We start from the raw sequence: 24,190 nt of genomic DNA, 5'->3' as shown, positions 1-24,190 counted from the left end.
CCCAGGACCCGCACTCCCGGCCCTACCTGCTCCCGGCGCGTCTCCGGTTGCCACGGGAACGGGGGCGGGATGGGGCGGGATGGCGCTGGCTCCGCCCCAGGATCGGGACGGAGGGGCCGGGATCGGGATCGGGATGGGATCGGGATGGGGATGGGGATGGGATCGGAGCCAGCTCAGGGGTGCCCCTGCCCAGCCCCGCACCGCCCCCCCGGCAGCGGGACCCTGTGTGTCCCCCCAGCCCCGCAAAGCCTCGCCCAAAGAGCGGAATTCTCACTTCAAACTGAATGTTGCATCTTTAATGGCACAGCAGCACTCGTTTGGCACACACGGCAGCCGCGGGCAGTGCCGATTTTAATGTTCAGTGCAAAACCGATCCTTCAGGAAAATCTCGGAAAACCTGGGGAAAGTCACCGGAATGGGAGTGTGGAATTGTCTGTAGGATGAGCATGGAATTGACTCTAGGATGTGTCACTTTGATTTTTTAAGATTTTCTAAGCTTTCTGATATTTACATTCTTGTAGCAAACTTTCTCACACACTTTCTGTAAATAACTCATTGTTTTGCATTCTTTTATTGAAGAAGAGAAATTGGATGGGCTGTTGGTTTGTGCAGTGTCATTGGAGAGGTGGCACTGTCACCCTCCAATCCACTGTCACTCTTAGAAATCTATAAATGTTATCTATAAATCTATAAACGTTGGAGTCAGAAATTAAAAATTCTCTTTTTACCTTGTGAGAGCTGCGTGTCCATGTTGTGCTGGTTTGTGTCCTGCAGGCTCAGGGGATCACAGCTGGAACAGCCTTGACCTCGGTGTCACCCCCAGGAAAACCTCTCTGCACAGGAAACATCCAGCAGGCACCCAGAGCCTGCCCAGGGTGTTTAGGAGCAGAGGAAAGGATGAAGAGGAGCAGCCCTGCACTGTTTCACTGTTTACATCATCTCCAAAAAGAAGAAGCTGAACTGTGATTCCCCTGAGGCAGCTCCCAAGGAATTTACCCAACATTCCAAGAAAATAAACCTTTTTTTTTTCTTTCATTTTTTTTCTCTCCACCTACAGAGTTGGCTGCAAAAGCTCATTCTCACTGCACAGGAGGAAAAAAACCAACATTTTGTTGGGGAGAGCCCAGTCCTGCCAGAGAGCCCGGCCCACGGGGGCCAGGCTGGGAACAGGAGTGGGACAGGAGGGAATAAAGTGGCTCTTGATGTGGTGGGGCTGGGGGTGATGCACAGGCAGCAGAAATGGAAAGGTCAAGTTTCCCAAGAGCCCCAAGAGAGGGATCTTCCTTCTGGGGGAGCTAGAGGAGGAATAAGGAGGAGAATCTGAGCAGCAAACAGGGAGATGGTCCCTGGGAGCACGGGAGAACCTCCTTGGGCAGCAGCACATTCCCAAGCCATGGAGGAGGCCACATTCCCTTCTTGGAGGTGAAGGAGCAGAGATGGGGAAGGCTGTGGGAGAGATGAGGGGAAAGGAGGGAAAAAGCTGAGTTTAAATACAGCAGGAGCATTCCCCTTTCTTTTTCTCCTTTCCTTTCCTTTTCCCTTTCCTTTTTCCTTTCTTTTCCTTTCTTTTTCCTTTCCTTTTTCCTTTCCTTTTTCCTTTCCTCTTTCCTTTCCTTTCCTTTCCTTTCCTTTCCTTTCCTTTCCTTTCCTTTCCTTTCCTTTCCTTTCCTTTCCTTTCCTTTCCTTTCCTTTCCTTTCCTTTCCTTTCCTTTCCTTTCCTTTCCTTCCCTTCCCTTTCCTTCCCTTTCCTTTCCTCCCTCATTTTTTCTCCACCAGAGAACCCCAGCCCCAGCAAAGCTCAGTTTTGTTCATGGTGGAGGAAGATCTGCTTTGCTTTCACCCCACCAACACCCACTCCTTCAGCCCTGCAGGATCCTGCCTGCCCTGGGGAAGCTCCAGGAGCAGAACCAGCCCTTCCTGCCCTTGGTTCTGCCCATCAGGGGCTGGTGCTGCTGCCCAGGGTGCCCTGCCCACCCCTGCCCATCCATCCCATCCCTGTCCATCCCTGCCCATCCATCTCATCCCTGTCCACCCCTGCCCACCTCCCCGTGCTCAGGGTGCAGGGCAGGGACACAAAGCCCCGATCCCATTGCCATGGAGATGCTCACTCAAGCCGAGTTCAAAGGAAATTGTTCCAGCTAAAGTGACGAGGCTGGCAGGAGAGGCTGGCTGGCAGCTGAAAGGGGCCAGCTCCTGGTGAAAGGAGGTGGGGTCAGAAAGGGGCCCTGTGCCAAAGAGCAGCTCCAGAGAGCCCTGGAGAGCTCCCTTGGAACAGAGCCTCCCCCAGCAGCACAGGAGGCCAGGCAGCATCCCCAGAACACCCCTGCAAGGCTGCAGAGAGGGCAGGACAGAGAGAAGGACAGAGAGAGGGCCTGGACAGAGAGAGGGGCAGGACAGAATGCAGGACAGAGAATGCAGGACAGAGAATGCAGGACAGGGAAAAGGGCAGGACAGAGCAGGGCAGGACAGAGAGAAAGGCAGGACAGACAGAAGAGCTGGACAGAGATGAGCAGGACAGAGCAGGGCAGGACAGAATGCAAGACAGAGAATGCAGGACAGAGCAGGACAGGACAGAGAATGGAGGACAGAGCAGGGCAGGACAGAATGCAGGACAGAGAGAAGGGTGGGACAAAATGCAGGACAGAGCAGGGCAGGACAGAGAGGACAGAGAGAGGGGCTGGACAGAATGCAGGACAGAGAATGCATGACAGGGAAAAGGGCAGGATAGAGGAGGGCTGGACAGAGAGAAAGGCAGGACAGACAGAAGAGCTGGACAGAGATGAGCAGGACAGAGCAGGGCAGAACAGAATGCAGGACAGACAGAAGGGCAGGACAGAGAGAAGGACAGGACAGAGCAGGGCAGGACAGAGAGAAGGACAGAGAAGAGATGGACAGGGAGAAGGGCAGGACAGAGAATGAAGGACAAAAAAGAGATTTGATAGGGTTTTTTTAGGGTCCTTTCCAGCATGACAGGCTGGGGGCAGCTCGAGGGGCACTGTGGGGGCTTGAGGGTGGCAGAGGCTGGGAGCTGAGGGAGGAGCAGGGAGAGGGCACAGTGGGTGACACACAGAGATGCTGAGGGTGGCAGGGGCAGCTGGAGGGTGACACCGAGAAGCTGGGGGCTGAGGAGCAAAGGAGAGGGAGTAAGGGTGACAGACAGGAGCTGAGGGGCAGCTGAGAGGGGGTTTGAGGGGCATAGAGGGGGCTTGAGGGTGACAGACAGAGCCTGAGGGCTGGGGGGCAAAAGGAAAAGGGCTGGCGTAGGTGTTTGGGGGTCTGTGGCCCGCAGTGGCCAGCTGCCATCACCTGGCACTGACGTGTTTGATGAAAATCCTTTTGCTGGGTTTTTTCTCCTGAGAAGCCTCAGAACAGAAATGGAACCAATAACGATCTGCTGGCTGAGGAGTGTGGGCTGGAGATGGTTTAGCAACAGGGGCATCTTGGATTGGTCTCCTGTGCAGTTTCTACTCGATGACCAATCATAGTCCAGCTGTGTCGGGGCTGTGATCAGTCCCAGGTTTTTATTATTCATTCCTTTCCAGCTTTCTGATGTCTCCTTGCTCTTTTAGTATAGTTCTAATATCTCAATTTCTATTATTATAATAGAGATCATAAAATAATAAATCAGCCTGCTGAAAGAGGGGGTCAAGATTCTCATCTCTTCCCTTGTCCTGTGGACCCTCAAACACCACCACAATCACCGGCTTGAGCTGGTCTGGGCAGCATCAAATACAATTATTTTTCTATTTTAAAGCTTTTTATTTTTAAGGTATTTTTATTTAATTTTTATTTTAAATTTAAAAAATAAATTTAAAAAAAATGAAAAACAAAATAAAACCAGTAAAGTGCTGTAAAGTGAAGTGCTGTAAAGTGCCATAAAGCGCGACTGTCGCAAAAGCTGCCTAAAAAAAAAAAAGCTTTAAAAATAGAAAAATTTAAAACAAAAATAAATTAAAAATAAAATAAAAAGCTTTAAAAATAGGAAAAATTAAAAATAAAAATTAAATTAAAAAATAAAATTAAAAAAATAAAATTAATTAAAAATAAATGAAAAAGAAAATAAAAGCCGTAAAATGCTGTAAAGTACTGTAAAAGTTCCATAAAGGGTAGTGCTGTAAAGCACGACTGTCGTAAAAGGTGCCGTAAAAAAAAAAAAAAAGAAATTAAAAGAATAAAAAGCTTTAAAAATAGAAAAATTTAAAATAAAAATAAAATTAAAAAATAAAATAAAAAGCTTTAAAAATAGGAAAAATTAAAAATACAATTAAAAAAATTTAAAAAATAAAATTAATTAAAAATAAATGAAAAAGAAAATAAAAGCTGTAAAATGCTGTAAAGTACTGTAAAAGTTCCATAAAGGGTAGTGCTGTAAAGCGTGACTGTCGTAAAAGGCGCCGTAAAAAAAAAAAAAATTAAAAAAATAAAAAGCTTTAAACATAGAAAAATTTAAAATAAAAATAAAATTAAAAAACAAAATAAAAAGCTTTAAAAATAGGAAAAATTAAAAATACAATTAAAAAAATTTTAAAAATAAAATTAATTAAAAATAAATGAAAAAGAAAATAAAAGCTGTAAAATGCTGTAAAGTACTGTAAAAGTTCCATAAAGGGTAGTGCTGTAAAGCACGACTGTCGTAAAAGGTGCCGTAAAAAAAAAAAAAATTAAAAAAATAAAAAGCTTTAAAAATAGAAAAATTTAAAATAAAAATAAAATTAAAAAACAAAATAAAAAGCTTTAAAAATAGGAAAAATTAAAAATACAATTAAAAAAATTTAAAAAATAAAATTAATTAAAAATAAATGAAAAAGAAAATAAAAGCTGTAAAATGCTGTAAAGTACTGTAAAAGTTCCATAAAGGGTAGTGCTGTAAAGCGTGACTGTCATAAAAGGCGCCGTAAAAAAAAAAAAAACTAAAAAAATAAAAAGCTTTAAAAATAGAAAAATTTAAAATAAAAATAAAATTAAAAAACAAAATAAAAAGCTTTAAAAATAGGAAAAATTAAAAATACAATTAAAAAAATTTAAAAAATAAAATTAATTAAAAATAAATGAAAAAGAAAATAAAAGCTGTAAAATGCTGTAAAGTACTGTAAAAGTTCCATAAAGGGTAGTGCTGTAAAGCGTGACTGTCATAAAAGGCGCCGTAAAAAAAAAAAAAAACTAAAAAAATAAAAAGCTTTAAAAATAGAAAAATTTAAAATAAAAATAAAATTAAAAAACAAAATAAAAAGCTTTAAAAATAGGAAAAATTAAAAATAAAATTAAATAAAAAAATAAAATTAAAAAAATAATATTGATTAAAAAGAAATGAAAAACAAAATAAAAGCCGTAAAATGCTGTAAAGTACTGTAAAAGTTCCATAAAGGGTAGTGCTGTAAAGCGCGACTGTCGTAAAAGGTGCCGTAAAGCGCGACTGCCGTAAAAGCTGCCGTAAAGCAGAACTGTCGCAAAAGGTACCGTAAAGCGCGACTGTCGTAAAAGCTGCCGTAAAGCAGAACTGTCGCAAAAGGTGCCGTAAAGTGCGACTGTCGCAAAAGGTGCCGTAAAGCAGAACTGTCGCAAAAGGTGTCGTAAAGCGCGACTGTCGCAAAAGGTGCCGTAAAGCAGAACTGTCGCAAAAGGTGCCGTAAAGCGCGACTGTCGTAAAAGCTGCCGTAAAGCAGAACTGTCGCAAAAGGTGTCGTAAAGCGCGACTGCCGTAAAAGGTGTCGTAAAGCAGAACTGTCGCAAAAGGTGTCGTAAAGCGCGACTGTCGTAAAAGGTGCCGTAAAGCAGAACTGTCGTAAAAGGTGCCGTAAAGCGTGACTGTCGTAAAAGGAGCCGTAAAGCGTGACTGTCGTAAAAGGTGCCGTAAAGCGCGACTGTCGTAAAATGTGCCGTAAAGTAGAACTGTCGTAAAAGCTGCCGTAAAGCGCGACTGTCGCAAAAGGCGCCGTAAAGCGCGACTGTCGTAAAAGGTGTCGTAAAGCGCGACTGTCGCAAAAGGTGCCGTAAAGCAAAACTGTCTTGAGCCGCAACTGTCGCAAAAGGTGCCGTAAAGCGCGACTGTCGCAAAATTGCTGTAAATGACTGTCGTAAAAGGGAGTGCCGTTCAGGACACAGGTGTTTAAAGCACTTTAATGGGATCTCCCGCCGGGCTGTGGCTGCCCCGGAGTTGCTCTCAGCTTGCCGGGCGCTGCTTGAGGCGTTTGCTGCACGGGGGGTGCCCGCAGCAGCCGCCCCGCCCAGCTCTGCTCGTGCCGCGAGTCTCCAATGGGACACGCCCCCCACAGCTCCGGTGTCCGCCGCCCTGCTCGCCCCTGCCGCCCCGCCCCCCCGCGGTCCCGCCCCCGGCCCCTCCCACCATCCCCGCCTTTGCCATCCCTTTTTTCCCCGCTGTCCCTGCACCCCGGTTTCGCCATCCTCGCGGCCCCGCCCCTCAATTCCGCCTCTCCGAGCCCGCCCACCGGCACCACCGCGGCCCCCCCCCCCGATCCCGCCGCTTTCCCCCCGCTACCCGCGAGTGCGGCCGCTCCTGCCGCCTCCCCCGCCCCCTTTGCCGACCCAGCGGGGCCGGTGCTGGCCCAAGTCCCGTCGCTGCTGCTGCGTCTTTGCCGTTCCCCGCGGCTCCGGGATCTGCGGTGCCGAGCTCGCCTGGCGCGGCCGCGCTGCGTCCCCAGCGCCCCCTGTGCGCGCTGCCGCGGGCAGCCCTGTTCCCCCCCCCCCGCCGCCGCCGTTCAAGCGCACGCAGCGCACCCCGAGCTGCCCACGGGCCCCGCGGCAGCGCACACGCCCGTGTTTAATCCCGTCCCTGCCGGCGTTCCGGCGCAATCCCCCGGTCCCGGCACGGCACCGCCGGCGCTGGGACCGGGGCGCCCCGGCCCGCCCGGCCGCCCCGTGCCGGCGCCGCTCCTGCCCGCCGGGCCGGCAGCCAGCCCGGCTCCCAGCGGCCGCACGCCGCGCTCCAGCCGCCCGCCCAGCGCATCGCCCGGCACGGGGCCCCCGCGGCAGCCTCCCGCCGCCTCCCGCCACCCCGGGATCATCTCCCGCTGACGAGGCCGCCCCGCCGCCGCCCGTGGCCGCCTTCCCGCTCCTGCTGCCGCCGCTCGGCACCGCGGCGCCGGCCCGAGCCGTGCCGTGCCCCGCCGCAGCCTCCCGCTTCCGAGCTGCTGGATGGCGCGGCTCCGCCGCCTCCTGCAGCCACGGACATCTCGTGGTTCCCAGCCGCAGCCGCAGCCCCGTGTCCCGTTCCCGCAGCTCCGCCGCCTCCGCACTCCCCCCCCCCCCCCCCCCCCAATCGCTGCCCACGCATGCGCAATTGCTACAACCCCCGCGCCCTCATCCAAGCACAGCGCTGCTTTCGGGATCAGCCGCGCGCATGCGCAGTTCCATCTCCACGGCCCCCCCGCCGCAGCTTTGGTTCAGCCTGGTCCCGGTTCCGAGCCGCTGTCCGGCCCCCGCCGCCATCCCTGCGCCGGGGCACGCCGCCCCCGCCGCCATCCCTGCGCCCCGGCACGCCGCCCCCGCCGCCATCCCTGCGCCCCGGCACGCCGCCCCCGCCGCCATCCCTGCGCCCCGGCACGCCGCCCCCGCCGCCATCCCTGCGCCCCGGCACGCCGCCCCCGCCGCCCCCGGGTCCGTACACGGCCAGCATTAATCCCAAAATTAGAAAACTCACAAAAATCTTTTGATAATTTTCAACTGGCATGAAGTCAGACACCAGATTTACAAAGAAGAAAGTCTAAATCCTTTAGCTGTGCCTGTGCTATTCAGCCAGCGAGCCGGTGGTCCTAGAACACGGGTGGCTATCCCACCTAATGAGATAAAAGATTTGCGAAAAGCAATAAGGGACAGTGGCATCTGCTCCCCATATTTTAAGCAACTGCTGAAAAGTACCCTGGAAGGACACACACACCAAATGACTGTAAACATCTTGCTAGTATAATTGAGGAGATGCTGGGGATGGGGTGGCACGGGGAGAAATGGGAAGAGAGAGCGGGGCAGGGGTGGGGTGGGATGCGTTGCCATGGGATGCGGTGCCGTGGGATGCGGTGGGACGGGATGCAGTGGGACGGGATGGGATGCGGTGGGATGCGGTGCCGCGGGATGCGGTGGTCCCAGGACCCGCACACCCGGCCCTACCTGCTCCCGGCGCGTCTCCGGTTGCCACGGGAACGGGGGCGGGATGGGGATGGGGATGGGATCGGAGCCAGCTCAGGGGTGCCCCTGCCCAGCCCCGCACCGCCCCCCCGGCAGCGGGACCCTTTGTGTCCCCCCAGCCCCGCAAAGCCTCGCCCAAAGAGCGGAATTCTCACTTCAAACTGAATGTTGCATCTTTAATGGCACAGCAGCACTCGTTTGGCACACACGGCAGCCGCGGGCAGTGCCGATTTTAATGTTCAGTGCAAAACCGATCCTTCAGGAAAATCTCGGAAAACCTGGGGAAAGTCACCGGAATGGGAGTGTGGAATTGTCTGTAGGATGAGCATGGAATTGACTCTAGGATGTGTCACTTTGATTTTTTAAGATTTTCTAAGCTTTCTGATGTTTACATTCTTGTAGTAAACTTTCTCACACACTTTCTGTAAATAACTCATTGTTTTGCATTCTTTTATTGAAGAAGAGAAATTGGATGGGCTGTTGGTTTGTGCAGTGTCATTGGAGAGGTGGCACTGTCACCCTCCAACCCACTGTCACTCTTGGAAATCTAGAAATGCTGGAGTCAGAAAATAAACTGCCCTTTTCTTCACCTAGAGAGCAGCAGTTTGTGCTCGTGTTGTTTCGTGTCCTATAATGACAAGGATGAGCACAGAATTGTCTCCAGGATGAGCACGGAATTGTCTCCAGGATGAGCACGGAATTGTCTCCAGGATGAGCATGGAATTGTCTCCAGGATTAGCATGGAATTGTCTCCAGGATGAGCACGGAATTGTCTCCAGGATGAGCATGGAATTGTCTCCAGGATTAGCATGGAGTTGTCTCCAGGATTAGCATGGAGTTGTCTCCAGGATTAGCATGGAGTTGTCTCCAGGATGAGCTGCACTTCCAGGAACATCCCAAGGGTGGTGTGGAAGCCGCAGCTGCTCGGGGAATGGGAGGTAAAGAACCATTCCAGGGGCTCAGGCACTCATTAAACCACGTAGAAAAAATGGGAAGATTGGTCCTCAAACACTCCCACCTTGGCAAACCCAGCCTGGAGCAGCTTTATTTTCCACCACGAGCAGGAACTCCTTTGTGCTTTTCCCACCCAGCTGAGTTGTAAAATGCAAAGTGGTGTGTGTTTATAAAAGGAACCATCTCTAAACACTGCCAGTGACAGGGGCTGGCCCAGAATCTGCTCTGCAGGCCCTGACTGAGGAGCAGAATGTGCCAGGCCTTGCTTCAGTGCCTGCAGATGGGGTTTGGGGAGCCCTGGTGCCAGTGCTGCCCAGTTTGGACCATTGGTACACTGAATTATTGACACTGTTTCAAACCCACAAACAGAGGTGGAGCTGACAGCCCCACGAGGTGAGTGCTCTGTGTCACTGGGATTTACAACCAGGGCTGACAGCACAAAATGAGGGAAAAGTGGAGGCAAAGTCCAAAGTCTTCTCTGAAGCTGCCCAAGGTTCATTCCCAGTTCCCCAGGCAGCTGCTGGACTCGGAGAACTGCCCTAAAAATAGGCAGTGATCTGCAGCTAAACTGCCAATTTTCTCTCATTTCAGTTCCAGTCAGAGCCAGGAGCGCACTCCTCACTTGTTTGCACAGAGGATGCAGCTCTGAGCAGCCCAGCAGCGACAGAAATCCTTCTGTACCCTCCTAATTCTGCATTTCTGGCTGCCAGGTACCATGCATGGCTGTACCACACTGATTTTGGGGCAAGGGGATGCACCCAAGGCCTGGCTGCACCTCCGGGAGCAGCAGATCCTGCTGAAGGCCTCCTCTCCTCTCTTCACCATCCACGAGTCACTCTGCAGGCTCAGAGCTTTAACACTGACACAAAACCCTGCCCCAAAACCTCCCTTTAGTGCTGAATCCTCAAAGGCAGCACCAGAACCTCCCTTCAGTGCTGAATTCCTCAATTCCCAAAGGCAGCACCAAAACCTCCCTTTAGTGCTTTTAGTGCTGAACTCCTGAATTCCCAAGGGCAGCACCAGAACCTCCCTTTAGTGCTGAATTCCTAAAGGCAGTACCAAAACCTCCCTTTAGGCCTGAGTTCCTCAATCCCCAAAGGCAGCACCAAAACCTCCTTCTAGTGCTGAATTCCTGAATTCAGGAGGAGCAGGACGAGGCCATGGCGTGAGCTCCCTTCCCTGCTGTAGGATGAGGCCATGGGGTGAGCTCCTTTTCCTTCTGAAGGAGGATGAGGATGAGGCCATGGGGTGAGCTCCTTTTCCTTCTGAAGGAGGATGAGGATGAGGCCATGGGGTGAGCTCCTTTTCCTGCTAAAGGAAGAGGATGAGACCATGGGGTGAGCTCCTTTCCTTGATGGAGGAGCCGGACAAGGCCATGGGGTGAGCTCCTTTTCTTGATGGAGGAGGAGTCCATGGGGTGAGCTCCTTTCCCTGCTGAAGGAGGAGTCCATGGGGTGAGCTCCTTTCCTTGATGGAGGAGCAGGACAAGGCCATGGGGTGAGCTCCTTTCCTTGATGGAGGAGCAGGACAAGGCCATGGGGTGAGCTCCCTTCCCTGCTGTAGGATGAGGCCATGGGGTGAGCTCCTTTCCCTGCTGAAGGAAGAGGATGAGACCATGGGGTGAGCTCCTTTCCCTGCTGAAGGAGCAGGACAAGGCCATGGGGTGAGCTCCTTTCTTTGATGGAGGACAAGGCCATGGGGTGAGCTCCTTTCCCTGCTGGAGGAGGATGAGGATGAGGCCACGGTGTCTCTCAGACCAAGGTCCCGTTTTTGCTGTCGTACTTGAGCCTGGCCCTGGGGAAGTTGAGGGTGGCGTACTCGGTGGCCTGGTGCTGCTGCAGGCTCCTCACCTCGGCAGCTGAGCGCTGCTGGGACCTGCACAGCACCTGGATGTCGGCGTAGTGGATGCTCTCCTCCTGCTGGACGCCCCTTCTGCTCACCGTGGCATACACTGGCACATCTGGGACATCCTCATACGTGGGGACTGCTGATGTGACAGCCTGGGCAGAAAAGGATAAAATAGGTGAGTTTTCCCAGAATTGGTCTGAGAGACTCTTACAAAGAATAATTTCAGCATAACAAATATTTAAAAAAAAAAAATTGGCTTAACTCCTGTCGTGGTTTGATGCTGGTGCAATGCCAGAAAAAAATTCTGTCCAAAAATGTATTTAGTTAAAAACAATCTTGCTTTCAACTTTCAGTAGTCAATATCTTCTGGTTTAAATTGATAACTAGATATGGTTGATTCATATTGGGTTTTATGTTTGCATGGCATTTTACCTGAGCTACAACCTGTTATGGACTTGAACTTCGGTTTAAGCTGAAAGCAAGAGTCCCAGACTGTAGAAAAAAATTCTGTCCAAAAAACTCAACAAAAACTTAACTTCTTTTTTAAACTAGAACACCTCCTTCATAAGGAAAAGAGATTTCTCCTTTGAAATGAATAGGAGAAATCCATCACACCTGAGATAACTCAGCTACCCCAAACAGCATCAAATCAGCAGGATGGCTTCTGAGGCGGTGTTGGAAACAGAAAAAGGTTTAATAAAAGGCAAAATAACAAAGCTCTTACAGAGAAAAACAAAGCCAAGGATGAGAGGTTCCTGCTCCTGCTAAAACACCTCACTAAAGGGATTATTTCCTTTGTTCTCTTCCTTTTCTAGTGAATTACCTAGGCTGGACCTCTTGGTCTCTAATTGGGTAGCCCCAGGTGTGAGGTGAAATCCCAAAGCTCCTGTGAGGTGTTTCTGTACCAAATTGGGTACAATTTGGACCTCTTGGCCTCTGTCCTCAGCCCCAGGTTTGGGGTGAACTCCCAAAGGTCCTGTGAGGTGTCTTTCTACTTAATTTGGGAGAGAAACTTCTGGGCTTTTTGTCTTTTTAAGCAGACAAAGAATAATCAACAGGGGGCACATTCCTACAGACAAGGGGCAAAAAATGTGGGAGAAGCCATGGGCAGTGTGCCCAGGTTAGAGGCTGCACAGCAGGAGAGGATTCTTGGCTCTGGGTTCTGCCCTGTGTCCCCCCAGCCCAGGGCAGCTCTGTCTCCCCAACCCACACTCAGGAAAACCCTCTGGAAAGTTGTTTACCTTGCTGCCAGGCTGCTGCCCCTCCTGCCTCACCTTAGCTCCTGCAAAAGAAACACCAGGTTAAGGCTCAGCTTGAACCAGTTTGTTGTTCCACCTTGGGGTGCAGCAGTGCTGGGTGGGCTCTCCCCTGGGCACAAATCACATTTCCACCTCATCCGACTCCCTCAGCCCCGATGCTGCCCAAGAAGAAAGCCTGGGCTTGTTTCTTTGGGGAAAATGAGGTTTCCCAGGATGGCAGCACACTGTGGACCACAGAGTTCTTGGCAGAAGCCCCAGCCCCAGCACAGAGAGCTCCTTGTCAGGCCCTCAGAGGAGTCAGAGCCACTTTTAACTTTGTCATTTCCTCTGCTGCCTGGCAAACATGTTCTGCCCAGCAAGGTCCAAAGGCCACAGGACACAGCTTGAGGAATGCCCTTGATTCTGGCAGTGCTGTCAGACAGATGTTTGCAGCCTCTGCCCTGCTGGAGAGCTCTCCAAAGCTGCTGGAACTCCCAGCCTGAGAGGATTCTCCAGGGCAGCACCCAGGCCCTGCTGCCTCCCCTCTCCCTGTGCCAAGGCCAGGCTGACTTGGTTGTTCTAAAGGCACTGCTGAAGTCCCTTCCCTCCCCATCACCCTCCTTGCTTCAGGATTTAAGGAAATTCTGCCTCAAACTCCTCCTGAGGAAGGTTAAGTGCAGAAGGGGATGTCCCCTCTCAGGGGCTCTGTCACTCCAAACATTGTCACACATCCTTACCTTGCTTTGCTTTCTTCCTTTTGAAAGGTGAAGGACACTTCCTGAAATCAGAGAGACACATCAGAGAGACACAGCCCTGCACATCCCAAACCTCTGCCCCCCAAAGCAGCCCAGACCCCACCTGGGTACCAGGGAGTGGCACAGACCCCAGGAGAGACGGCCAGGAGCCCCAGTGACCCAAAGGGAAGGTGTCCAAAGGGGATGGGATGTGTTTCCTCCTGCTGGGGCACACCCACACCCCCCCAGCCACCCCAGCTCTCCCTCCTGCCCCAGCAGCATCCCCAGGAATGGGAGCTCCTCTCCCTGGAGCTTTGCATTTCTCCATTTTCCTCCATTCCTGATCTCAGCTCCAAGGCACGGGCTGCAGGGCACCATCCCAGCTGGCACCAACCTCTCCTTTTGGGGCCACCAACCCCTCCCTTTGGGGCCACCAACCCCTCCTTTTGGGGCCACCAACCCCTCCTTTTGGGGGCTGTCACAGACACATTTTATGAAAAATCCTTTTGCTGGGATCTTTTCTCCTGAGAAGCTGAGAGGCCTCAGGAACAAATTGTAACCAATGGTTATCTGCTGCTGTGGAATGCAACAGGTGCATCTGGGATTGGGCTCATGTGGTTGTTTCTAATTAATGGCCAATCACAGCCCAGCTGGCTCGGACTCTCTGGTCAGTCACAAGATTTTATTCTCATTCCTTTCCTTTCTATTCCTTGCCAGCCTTCTGATGAAATCCTTTCTTCTATTCTTTTAGTATAGTTTTAATATATCATTTTCTTTTAATATAATATTATCATAAAATTATAAATCATCCTTCTGAAACATGGAGTCAAGATTTTCATCTCTTCCCTCATCCTGGGACCCTCAAACACCACCACAGGGGTCACCATCCCCTCCATTTGGGATTACCATCCCCTCCTTTTGGGGGCACCAGCCCCTCCTTTTGGGGTCAGCTGCTCTGGCAGCCCCTGTCCCCCTCTGGACAGATGGACAAAGGAAATGGCAGCTCAGAGGGCTGGGGAGCAGGTGCCAGCCCTGGTGTGGCCCCTCCTGCACACACAGGGAGCTGAGGGGCTGGATGGGGCTCCGGGGAAGGAATGCTGTGTGTGCCCCTGGGCAGCACAGGCTGTGCAGCCATGCCCTGGCACTGCAGAGGGAAAACAAAACTCCCTGGGAATGCAGGCAGGGAGTCTGGAATGGCCAGGAATGATTAACCAGGACTGGGCAGGCACGGGCAGCTTTGGGCAGGGCAGGGTGGCCGAGGCTCCAGCGCTGCCACAGGGGCTCCTCCAGCCCTTCACAGGCAAAATTCGGGGGGTTCTCCCCAGGAATTTGGGCTTTGACTCACAGCAGCCCCTTTGTGGGGCTCTCCCAGCCTCCTCCTCCTCCTCCCCTGCCTGCAGTGTCCCCTCCTTGCCCAGCTTGTGTGGCAGAGCACTTCCCTTGCTGCCAGCACTCAGGTGTGAGGATTTCACCAAACCAGCACCTTTTGGGGCACTTTTCTTCCTGCCAGCACCCAGACAAGGAGGATTTCAGCAGAGCAGCAGCGTCCCTGCCCTCTGTGGGGCAGGCAGGGGCTGGGCTGGCATTCCAGGCTGTTCCCTCAGTGCAGGGAGCACTGCAGGCAGTGTGTGGGCTGCAGCTATTCCTGTCTGCAGGATAATCACAGCCAGGCATCTCCCCAGGAATGGGGACACGTGTGGCAGGGGAAATGGGAGCAGGGAAACCTCTCCCCTCCCCTCCCAGGCGGGCCAGGCCGCTGGAACTCCCAGCCTGAGAGGATTCTCCAGGGCAGCACCCAGGCCCTGCTGCCTCCCCTCTCCCTGTGCCAAGGCCAGGCTGATCCCTGCCCCTCACAATCCTGGGGCCTGGATTTGGGCAGTTTGCCCTGTCTGTGCCACTTTAGTGCCACTTTAAAGGTCAGAGCCTGGGTCTGCCCTGCATGGGGCAGAGGAGTCCAGACCCGAGGGCACAATTCCTTCATCAATGACTCCCCAGACAGAATCGATTTGCTGTGATCAATTTTCTTTCCAGACCTCAGAGTGTGCCCCAGGCATGCCCTAATGGAGCCCTTGCCTGCTGATGCCCCGGGTGCCTCATGTGAAATGAAAAATGGGAATTTTGGTGGGTTACCACCTTTCCACCTCCCACCTTCAACTCCTGTTCTGAAATCCCAAACTCCTCAAGGCTCAGGGCTTGGAAGAACCTCGCTGTCCTCAGCTCCCGAGCCTTCCTCCACTAGGTGATGCTGTGCCTCTTGGAATTGTTAAAAACTGGATTAATTTCTTGCACTTTTGTCTGAAATTCATGGCTCTTCCCCTGGCAGAGCTGAAATTATTCCCACTTGGCAGGGAGTGCTGTCCTTTCTCTGAGAGCAGGAGGTGCAGGGCACAGCAGGAGCCAGGGGGGATTAAAGTGCCACCCTCCCAGTGAGAGAGAGCCACAGCACCTCAGAAACGTGCCCAGGATTTCCCGAGCAGAAACACAAAGCCCTGGAATGCTCTTCCCAGGGAGGTGCTGGAATCACCATCTCTGGATGTGTTTAAAAACAGAATGGGCATGGCACTGGGTGCTATGGTCTGGGTGAGGTGTGAGGGCACAGGTTGGGCTCGATGATCTTGGAGGTCTCTTCCAACCTCATCATTCTGGGATTCTGTGAAATAAACCCCAGACAGACGCGGGCAGGGAGAGGGGCTGGGATGGGTGAGGGCAGGACGGGGTGGCTGAACCCCCCTTTGTCCCAGGGACCCCTCAAAGGGGACACCTCGTGGGGGCTCTGGTTGAGGAGAGCGATTTGACGAGAGCGATTTGGGATTTCCCAGCTCCTTCCCAGCCCTGAGCTGCCGCTCCCGTCTGGGCTGAGATGTGACAAAAACCCCCTTGTGCCCTTGTCCCTGTGTCCGGGCACCTGCACAGCCCTGCTGCCGTGCCCATCTGTCCGTGCAGGGCAGGTGCAGGGCTGGGAGCCCTGGGCAGCCCAAAGAGCCCTGGGCACCCCAGCACAGGGGCACAGAGCCCTGGGCACCCCAGCACAGGGGCGCAGAGCCCTGGGCACCCCAGCACAGGGGCACAGAGCCCTGGGCAGCCCAGCACAGGGGCACAGAGCCCTGGGCAGCCCAGCACAGGGGCACAGAGCCCTGGGCACCCCAGCACAGGGGCACAGAGCCCTGCCCAGCCCTGGGCAGCCCAGCACAGGGGCACAGAGCCCTGGGCACCCCAGCACAGGGGCGCAGAGCCCTGGGCACCCCAGCACAGGGGCACAGAGCCCTGCCCAGCCCTGGGCACCCCAGCACAGGGGCACAGAGCCCTGGGCACCCCAGCACAGGGGCGCAGAGCCCTGGGCACCCCAGCACAGGGGCACAGAGCCCTGGGCAGCCCAGCACAGGGGCACAGAGCCCTGGGCACCCCAGCACAGGGGCACAGAGCCCTGCCCAGCCCTGGGCAGCCCAGCACAGGGGCACAGAGCCCTGGGCACCCCAGCACAGGGGCACAGAGCCCTGCCCAGCCCTGGGCAGCCCAGCACAGGGGCACAGAGCCCTGCCCAGCCCTGGGCACCCCAGCACAGGGGCACAGAGCCCTGGGCACCCCAGCACAGGGGCACAGAGCCCTGTCCAGCCCTGGGCATCCCAGCACAGGGGCACAGAGCCCTGCCCAGCCCTGGGCACCCCAGCACAGGGGCACAGAGCCCTGGGCACCCCAGCACAAGGGTGCAAATCTCCCGAATCCTGCCGGTGCCCAGTTCCCTGTGCCCGATGCCAGTGCCCGTTGTTCGTTGCCCGGTTCCCGGTGCCGGTGCCCGGTTCCCGTTCCCGATTCCCGGTGCCTGGTGCCGGTTCCCTGTGCCCGGTGCCCGGTTCCCGATTCCCGGTTCCCGTTCCCGATTCCCGGTTCCCGTTCCCGATTCCCGGTGCCCGGTTCCCGTTCCCGATTCCCGATTCCCGGTTCCCGTTCCCGATTCCCGGTTCCCGGTTCCCGATTCCCGGTGCCCGGTTCCCGTTCCCGATTCCCGGTGCCCGGTGCCCGGTTCCCGGTGCCCGGTGCCCGGTGCCCGCCCCGCACTCACCAGCGCCGGCCGCAGCCGCACAGGTTGCCCATGGCGCTCCCCGGTTCCCCGCCGAGCCCGAGCGCTCCCCGGGCAGGCTGAGCTCGTATTTCCTGGTTCCTGCTCGGGCCCGGCTCTCAGGGAGTGTCCCCGGTGTCGGGTTTCGGAGCTGGCCCCGTGTGCCATCTACCGGAGCCCCGGCGGGACGGGGAGCGTCCCCGGGCTGAGCCGGCCCTGCGGCTCCAGCTCGGCTCTGTCCCTGCCCAGGGTGAGCCCCTGGACTCAGCCAAGCCCCCAGCTGCCCGTTTATTCCAGTTTATTAAGTTTATTCCAGTCCACATCTGGTTTACCATTGTGAAAAATGCGTGTTTTACCTCAGGGGTCAGGGCAGGAGGTCGGGCACTGGGGGCACCTGCTCTGCACTCAGTGCCCTCACTGTGCCCCCTGAGCCTGCTGGTTTGCCCAGTGTCATTGGAGAGGTGGCACTGTCACCCTCCAACCCACTGTCACTTTTAGGGAACTATAAATGTTAGAGTCAGAAATAAAACTCCCTTTTCTTCACTTTGAGAGCAATGGTGTGTGCTCGTGTTCTTTTGTGCCTGATAACAACACACAGCAAAGCCTGCAGCTGCCCAGGAGTGGCAGAAGGAGAAGGATTCTGCTTTGGAAGGGTCACAGCTGGCTCTGGGTGAGCAGCACTGTGCCCTGCCTTGCTCTGACACTGCTTGGGGCTGGAGAAACACCACAGAATTCAGGATTGGATCTGTGCAGACAGCTGGGATTCCGCGTTCTGCAGAGCCCAGGTGTTCCCAGGAGCCTGTCCCTGCCTGGGAAGTGCAGACTCTGTGTCTCTGGCCTTGCCACAGACGCTGTTGTTTTAATGAGCCAGCGTCTGTTGTGATTCCCGGGATAACTCGGCCTTTGTTGCTTTGTGGGGAAGGAGCAAAAAAAACCGGCTGGGAGCCTGTTCCCATCAGCCTCTCCCACAAACACTGGAGCTGCCGCTTCGAGCTCCACCAGAGAAACAGAAAAGCATCACAAACACTGGCGGGGACGGCAGCTCTTGGCTGCCACCCCACATTCCCTGTCTGCAGGGACAGCCCCGGGCACTGCCAGCCCCTGTCCTGCACGGTGACACCGCTGTGACACTGGGCACTGCCAGCCCTGTCCTGCACAGTGACACTGCTGTGACACCGGGCACTGCCAGCCCTGTCCTGCATGGTGACACCGCTGTGACACCGGGCAGTGCCAGCCCTGTCCTGCACAGTGACACTGCTGTGACACCGGGCAGTGGCAGCCCTGTCCTGCACAGTGACACTGGGCACTGCCAGCCCTGTCCTGCACAGTGACACTGCTGTGACACCGGGCACTGCCAGCCCCTGTCCTGCACGGTGACACTGCTGTGACACCGGGCACTGCCAGCCCTGTCCTGCACGGTGACACCGCTGTGACACCGGGCACTGCCAGCCCTGTCCTGCACAGTGACACTGGGCACTGCCAGCCCTGTCTTGCATGGTGACACCGGGCACTGCCAGCCCTGTCCTGCACAGTGACACTGCTGTGACACCGGGCACTGCCAGCCCTATCCTGCACAGTGACACTGGGCACTGCCAGCCCTGTCCTGCACAGTGACACTGCTGTGACACCGGGCACTGCCAGCCCTGTCCTGCACAGTGACACTGCTGTGACACCGGGCAGTGGCAGCCCTGTCCTGCACGGTGACACCGCTGTGACACCGGGCAGTGGCAGCCCTATCCTGCACAGTGACACTGCTGTGACACCGGGCAGTGCCAGCCCTGTCCTGCACGGTGACACCGCTGTGACACCGGGCAGTGGCAGCCCTGTCCTGCACAGTGACACTGGGCACTGCCAGCCCTGTCTTGCATGGTGACACCGGGCACTGCCAGCCCTGTCCTGCCCAGGCACTGCCAGCCCTGTCCTGCACAGTGACACTGCTGTGACACCAACACAAGCACCCCGAGGGGGAGAATGGACAGGGGACAGCAAAAGCAGAGCCAGGAGGAGCTGGAATTGGCACTGCTAATTCTGGACATATTTATTTATTTATTTATTTATTTATTTATTTATTTTATTTATTTATTCTGGGCACAAGCATCCAGGTCCCGCAGGCACCGGGGCAGGGTGGTGCAGCTCACAGAGCTGGCACCTGTGCATTCAGAAATGCAGGAGGGAGAGCTCTGGGCTGGTTTGGGCACTCCTTTAGTGTCAGAATCCTCTCCCCGGGCAGCCCCTGGAGCTGCTGGTCCAGGCTGTGCCAGGTGTGCCAGGCTGTGTGTGTGCCCTCCCTGCCCATCTCCTGCTGGCCATCCCCATGCCCAGGCAGGGCAGGGGCTCATCCCCATCTCAGGAAAGCTGCAGGGAGCAAAGGGACCAGCAGCATTTCTTGCCAGAGCAGGGACAAGGAGAAGCCTTTCAGAGCTGCTGCCACAGTGTGCCTGTGGGCCTGAGGGAATGACGGCCATGCCCGAGCCCACACACACCCCTGGGGCTCTGCCTCACCACAGCGCTCAGGAGCTCAGCCCTCCTGAGATCTGGGGTCTGGCTGGGTGAGATTCAAAGCCCCCAGCTCAGAATTATGCCTGCAATTCTTATTAATGACTTCCACAATGCCTGTTGGAAAGGTGATTTTTTTATTTTGACACTTGATCTGGTTTTACCTCAGGGGTCAGGGCAGGAGGTCGGGCACTGGGGGCACCTGCTCTGCACTCAGTGCCCTCACTGTGCCCCCTGAGCCTGGCAGGGCTGCTCCTCATCTGACTGATCCCAGGGCTGGCAGTGCCCTGGGAAGAGAAGAGAGCTGAAAATAGCTGGGCAGTGCCCTGCTCTTGGCCTGTCAGGGGATGAAAACCAGCCTGATACCCGTGCTCCAGTCCCAAGGGATGTGCTGGGGGCCTGAGGGGGCATTGCTGGCCCTGGCATTCCTACCCTGGCCATTCCTGCCCCTGGCCATTCCTGCCCCTGGCCATTCCTGCCCTGGCCATTCCTACCCTGGCCATTCCTGCCCCTGGCATTGCTGCCCCTGGCATTCCTGCCCCTGGCATTGCTGCCCCTGGCATTGCTGTCCCTGGCATTCCTACCCTGGCCATTCCTACCCTGGCATTCCTGCCCCTGGCATTGCTGCCCCTGGCCATTCCTACCCTGGCCATTCCTACCCTGGCCATTCCTGCCCCAGGCATTGCTGGCCCTGGGAGGGGTGGGCAGAGCCACAGGGAGAGGGGGAATTCACATCCCCCCAGGATTTTGGAGCCTCCCCTCCTCTCTGTTGGGAGAGCTGCAGCCAGGCATGCCAGGCACCCCCAAATTTGGGCACTGACACAGCATTTTGTGTGCCTGCCTTGGCCCTGATGACACAAGGGTGGCAACTGTCACCTGCTGAGCCCTGGGGCAGCAGCTGCCAGCGGCAGCACACACGATCCCTGTCCCCATCACGGGGACATTGCTCACAGTGTCTGCAAAAGGGGCCCAGTGCAGCCCCTCCCTGCCTTCCCAGACAGGGCTGGGGCACCAGCCAGGCATTTGGGGGCTGAGCAGAGCCTCTCCCTCCAGTAATTTGGGTTCAGTCCCCCCACAAAGGGGCTGAGCTGGCACAGGCTGTGCTGGGCCTTGATTTGTGCCCCATTAATTGGGCTCATTCCAGCTGCAGCTCTGGAGATGCTCAGGGACCTTCCAAGGGCTCATCACTCCTCCTCACCTTTTTGTCCTTGAGATCACCTCACTCTGGGCTCCCCAGAGCAGCAGCTGGGCCAGGGGGGTGAGGCACAGAGGCGGCCACAGCCCCTCCATGTCCCCTTGGTGCCACTTCCAGAGGTGAGCCCAGCCCCAGGTGGGCACTGCCCACCCTTCCTGCCACACAGGAGCAACACCAATCCAAGGCAAACACGAGAAGGGCAGAGGCAGATTTATTCCTCTCTCCTCCTGATTGCTGCAGGCACTTTGACAGACCAACACCCACCCCAAAATCTCAGAATCCAGGCACTGGGATCCCCTTTTCTCTCTTCCCAGTGCCCTTCTGGGCTAGAGCTCAGCCCATTGAGTCACAGCCTCACAGTTAAGGGCAGGAGTGACCCTGGGGTGAGAGCAGAGCTCCCTGCACGCTCACCTGACCTAGAAAACAACTTGCATTACACTCACACTCACACTCACACTTCAGCCCCACTCTTTTTTCCAGTTCCAAGTCCCTTTTGTTCCCAGCCATCAGCCTCGAGAAGCATCAGCGTGGCTGCTAAACACTGATGGTGACAAACAGGGCTCTGGCACTGCAGATTCCCCATCCCTGTCCCTCCCACCTTCCCAGATCTGCAGCCTTTAGGACTTTTCCTTCTCTTTTCCTTCCTCGGCCGGCTCCTCCTTCCCCAGGGGCTGCTCCTGCCGGGTGATCTCCACCTCGTTGACCCTGGCCTTCACCTCCCTGCCCGTGCGGGGAGCCACGATGCTCAGGATGCCATCGTGGGACAGGGTGGCCCTGACCAGCAGCGGGTCCACGTCCAGGGGCAGGATGTAGGTCCTGGTGAACTCCCTGGAGACGAAGCCGTGGCGGTCGGCCCTCTGCGGGTGCTGCCCCGCCACCTCCAGCAGGTTGTCCACGGTGCGGACGCTCAGCTCGTCGGGCAGGAACTGGCAGACATCCAGGAACACCTGGAACTTGTGCTGGTTCAGGCAGACCTCCGAGGTGCCCCTCTCCAGCTGCTTGTTGATGCGGGGTCGGATGTAGTAGCCGTGGTACAGGGCAGGGGCTAAAATCTCCGATGGGGAAACACCTGCAGAGGAGACCCCGTGAGGAGCGTGGGGCTGGAGCAGCAGCAGGAGCAGTGTGGGACCTGGGGAACACCTTGGCTTTGCCCCATGCCCACAGCAGGGGTGGAGTCTGCTGCAGTTCCCACCTTTGTGCCCCTAAAACCCACCCAGAGCCGCATCCCTGCCAGCTGCTGCGTGCCACGGGCTGCCCAGAGCTGGGGCTGGCATCCAGCTTCGCATGTTGGGTGCACTGGGAGGGCCTGGTGGGTGCTCTGGGAGCTCAGCAGAGCAGAGCCCACAGCCAGGGATGGGCATGGAAACTGCTGATGGTGAAGGACTAAAGGCCTTTTGTGTGCCATTGTCCACAGGGCTTTCCTTGGAGCTTTTTGCCTTTTCACGCTGTTGTGCTGGTGCTGAATGGTTCTGCTGCTGCCCACATTCCTTCCCCCTGGCCAGCCACTGCCCAGCTTTGTGCTGAACACCCCAGCTCAGCTTTTCTCCACATCCCCCCCGGCTGGAAAAGCTTTTCCCCCCTCCCCTGAGTGCTTTTGCTCCATGTTTTCACAGCATGTGCACGAATGCCAGAGCATGGCTGGCATCAGGGAGGGAGGGACGGGCAGCACTGGGCATGGATGGGGAAGTGGACATGAAGAGACAGACCCTGGCTATTCCCTGGTCATTCCCTGCCTATTCCCTCACTATTCCCTAGGTTTTCCCTGGATATTTTCTGTCTATTCCCTGAATATACCCTGGTTATTCCCTGCTTTTTCCCTGAATATTCCCTGAATAGTCCCTGTTTATTCCCTGGCTATTCCCTGGTTATTCCCTGTTTTTTCCCTGGCTATTCCCTGGTTTTTCCCTGGCTATTCCCTGGCTTTTCCCTGCTTTTTCCCTGGCTATCCCCTGTTTTTTCCATGGCTATTCCCTGGCTGTTCCCCCCTGATCTGATCCAGATTCCTCCACTCATTCCTCAGCTCCAGCTTCCCCCTCTGGAGCTCAAGCTCCCCAGAGGGAATTCCACCAGCCCTGCAGCAGCAGAGGGGAGAAAGGTGCAAAGAGGGGGTGGAGGGGGGGGATCTCACTCCCTTCCTTACCTTCTCCAAAGTTCTGGTCGTAGATCTTGCTGGGGTTGGCAAATTCATACTCGGAGCTCATGGGGTAGGCGTGGGGCACGGTGCGGGCGGCCATGGTGTGTCAGCACAGACACCTGCCTTCTTCCCTTCCTCCTTCCCTTCCTCCTTCCCTTCCTCCTTCCCTTCCTTCTTCCCTTCTTTCCTTCTTTCCTTCCTTCTTCCCTTCCTTCCTTCTTTCTTTCTTCCCTTCCTGCCTTCCCAGCCCTCGCTGCCTCTCCAAGTGAGGCTGCAAGGCTCCAGCTGGGTGGATTCCAAAGGGAGGAGTGAGCGAGTGAGTGAGTGATAAAAAAGATGGACCAAAATAGCCCCACACAGGCCCCAGGATGCCGGGCCAGGGCAGCTTCTCGCTGCATTCCAGCGGGGAGGGCAGGGGACACCTTGGGGTCCCTCCTGGAGCAGGGGGTGGATGGGGAGCCCAGCACAGCCTGGATTCAGGCGCGGGAGAGACCCCAGGAGAGACACATGGAGTGGTTTGTAAGGTCAGGGAGCTGCCAGCCCTGTGCTGTTCTCCAAAAGCCCCCATCAGATCCAGAAGGAATCTGCTTATCTCTGGTAGCCACATGGCTGGACAGCACTCATTAGGAGAATGATGGTCTTTGTTAGTGCCAGCCACAGCTGCAGAGCAGCAGGAATGAGCTCTTCATCTTCTGGAGGTCCTCCTTGCTCCTCAGGGATGAGGCTTTGAGGGAGTGGGGAGCCACAAAGTGTGGAAGCAAACGTGGGCTAAAGGCAGCAATTCTTTGCAAAAGCTGGATGAGATTGTTCAGCTCATGCAGTGAAGCTCACTGTGAGCTTGGGGCCAAACTGTGCCCCAAATCCACTGCCCACTGTGAGCTTGGGGCTCAAACCCCTCCTGTTCCTTCTGTGAGGAGCCTGATTTTCCCAGGAGCTGAGCTCAAGTCTCCTTTTCCTTTAGTGGGGAAGGGCTGCAGGAGCGCAGCAGGGATCCAGGCCCCACTGCTGCCACCTCCCCATCCTGAGCCCTGCTGGCTGCCCAGGCTCTTCCCTTGGCCAGGGCTTGGCACAAGGCCACGGAGAAATGCTGGTGCCAGCCCTCCCCAGTTAACCCAGGCTCTGAACCTGGCCTAAGTCCAGCTTTACTGAGCAGGGCTGGTGGGCTGCAGGTGCTGCAGCAGGGCAGGAGTGCCCAGCTGAGCTCTGCACACCCTGAAACCAGAGATTTCCCTGAGCCCTGCAGTGTGGGAGAGCAGGTGCAGTGCTGCTGATGTAATGGGGACTTGGAGAGGGTATTTATGGCCTGGGCTGCTGCACAGAGCAAATCCTGCCCCCCATTCTTGCAGGCAAGCCGAGAGGAAGAGGCTCAGAGCCTTTGGCAAAGGGCTGGCAGAG

General features: G+C 55.3%; 4 protein-coding genes across 4 annotated transcripts in view; all 4 read right to left on the bottom strand.

The window, feature by feature from the left end:
- The window catches only part of DIXDC1 (DIX domain containing 1), a 31,231-nt gene extending 30,850 nt beyond the window's left edge, over window positions 1–381 (bottom strand). Inside the window, exon 1 of the mRNA XM_066564303.1 lies at window positions 275–381. The gene's annotated coding sequence lies outside the window, so the exon portion shown is untranslated. The remainder of the gene's footprint in view (window positions 1–274) is intronic.
- On the bottom strand, window positions 282–3,705 carry LOC136565623 (proline-rich protein 36). Its single transcript, XM_066564305.1, has 2 exons — window positions 2,109–3,705; window positions 282–1,446 (listed from the first exon to the last, which is right to left on the bottom strand). The coding sequence occupies exon 1, from the start codon at window positions 3,195–3,197 to the stop codon at window positions 2,139–2,141; it is 1,059 nt and encodes a 352-aa protein (XP_066420402.1). The 5' UTR covers window positions 3,198–3,705; the 3' UTR covers window positions 282–1,446; window positions 2,109–2,138.
- A 6,639-nt stretch (window positions 3,706–10,344) lies between these two features.
- C22H11orf52 (chromosome 22 C11orf52 homolog) lies at window positions 10,345–17,160 on the bottom strand. Its single transcript, XM_066564449.1, has 4 exons — window positions 16,974–17,160; window positions 12,917–12,957; window positions 12,183–12,223; window positions 10,345–11,093 (listed from the first exon to the last, which is right to left on the bottom strand). The coding sequence occupies exons 1-4, from the start codon at window positions 17,003–17,005 to the stop codon at window positions 10,845–10,847; spliced, it is 363 nt and encodes a 120-aa protein (XP_066420546.1). The 5' UTR covers window positions 17,006–17,160; the 3' UTR covers window positions 10,345–10,844.
- A 3,696-nt stretch (window positions 17,161–20,856) lies between these two features.
- HSPB2 (heat shock protein family B (small) member 2) lies at window positions 20,857–23,042 on the bottom strand. The gene is made up of 2 exons (XM_066564483.1): window positions 22,802–23,042; window positions 20,857–21,730 (listed from the first exon to the last, which is right to left on the bottom strand). The coding sequence occupies exons 1-2, from the start codon at window positions 22,893–22,895 to the stop codon at window positions 21,279–21,281; spliced, it is 546 nt and encodes a 181-aa protein (XP_066420580.1). The 5' UTR covers window positions 22,896–23,042; the 3' UTR covers window positions 20,857–21,278.
- Window positions 23,043–24,190: the final 1,148 nt, after the last annotated feature.

The sequence above is a fragment of the Molothrus aeneus genome, chromosome 22 (genome assembly GCF_037042795.1).
Source record: "Molothrus aeneus isolate 106 chromosome 22, BPBGC_Maene_1.0, whole genome shotgun sequence".
NCBI lineage: Eukaryota > Metazoa > Chordata > Aves > Passeriformes > Icteridae > Molothrus > Molothrus aeneus.
The sequence above is the reverse complement of the archived record's forward strand: the minus strand, read 5'-3'. Positions and strand labels throughout refer to the sequence as shown.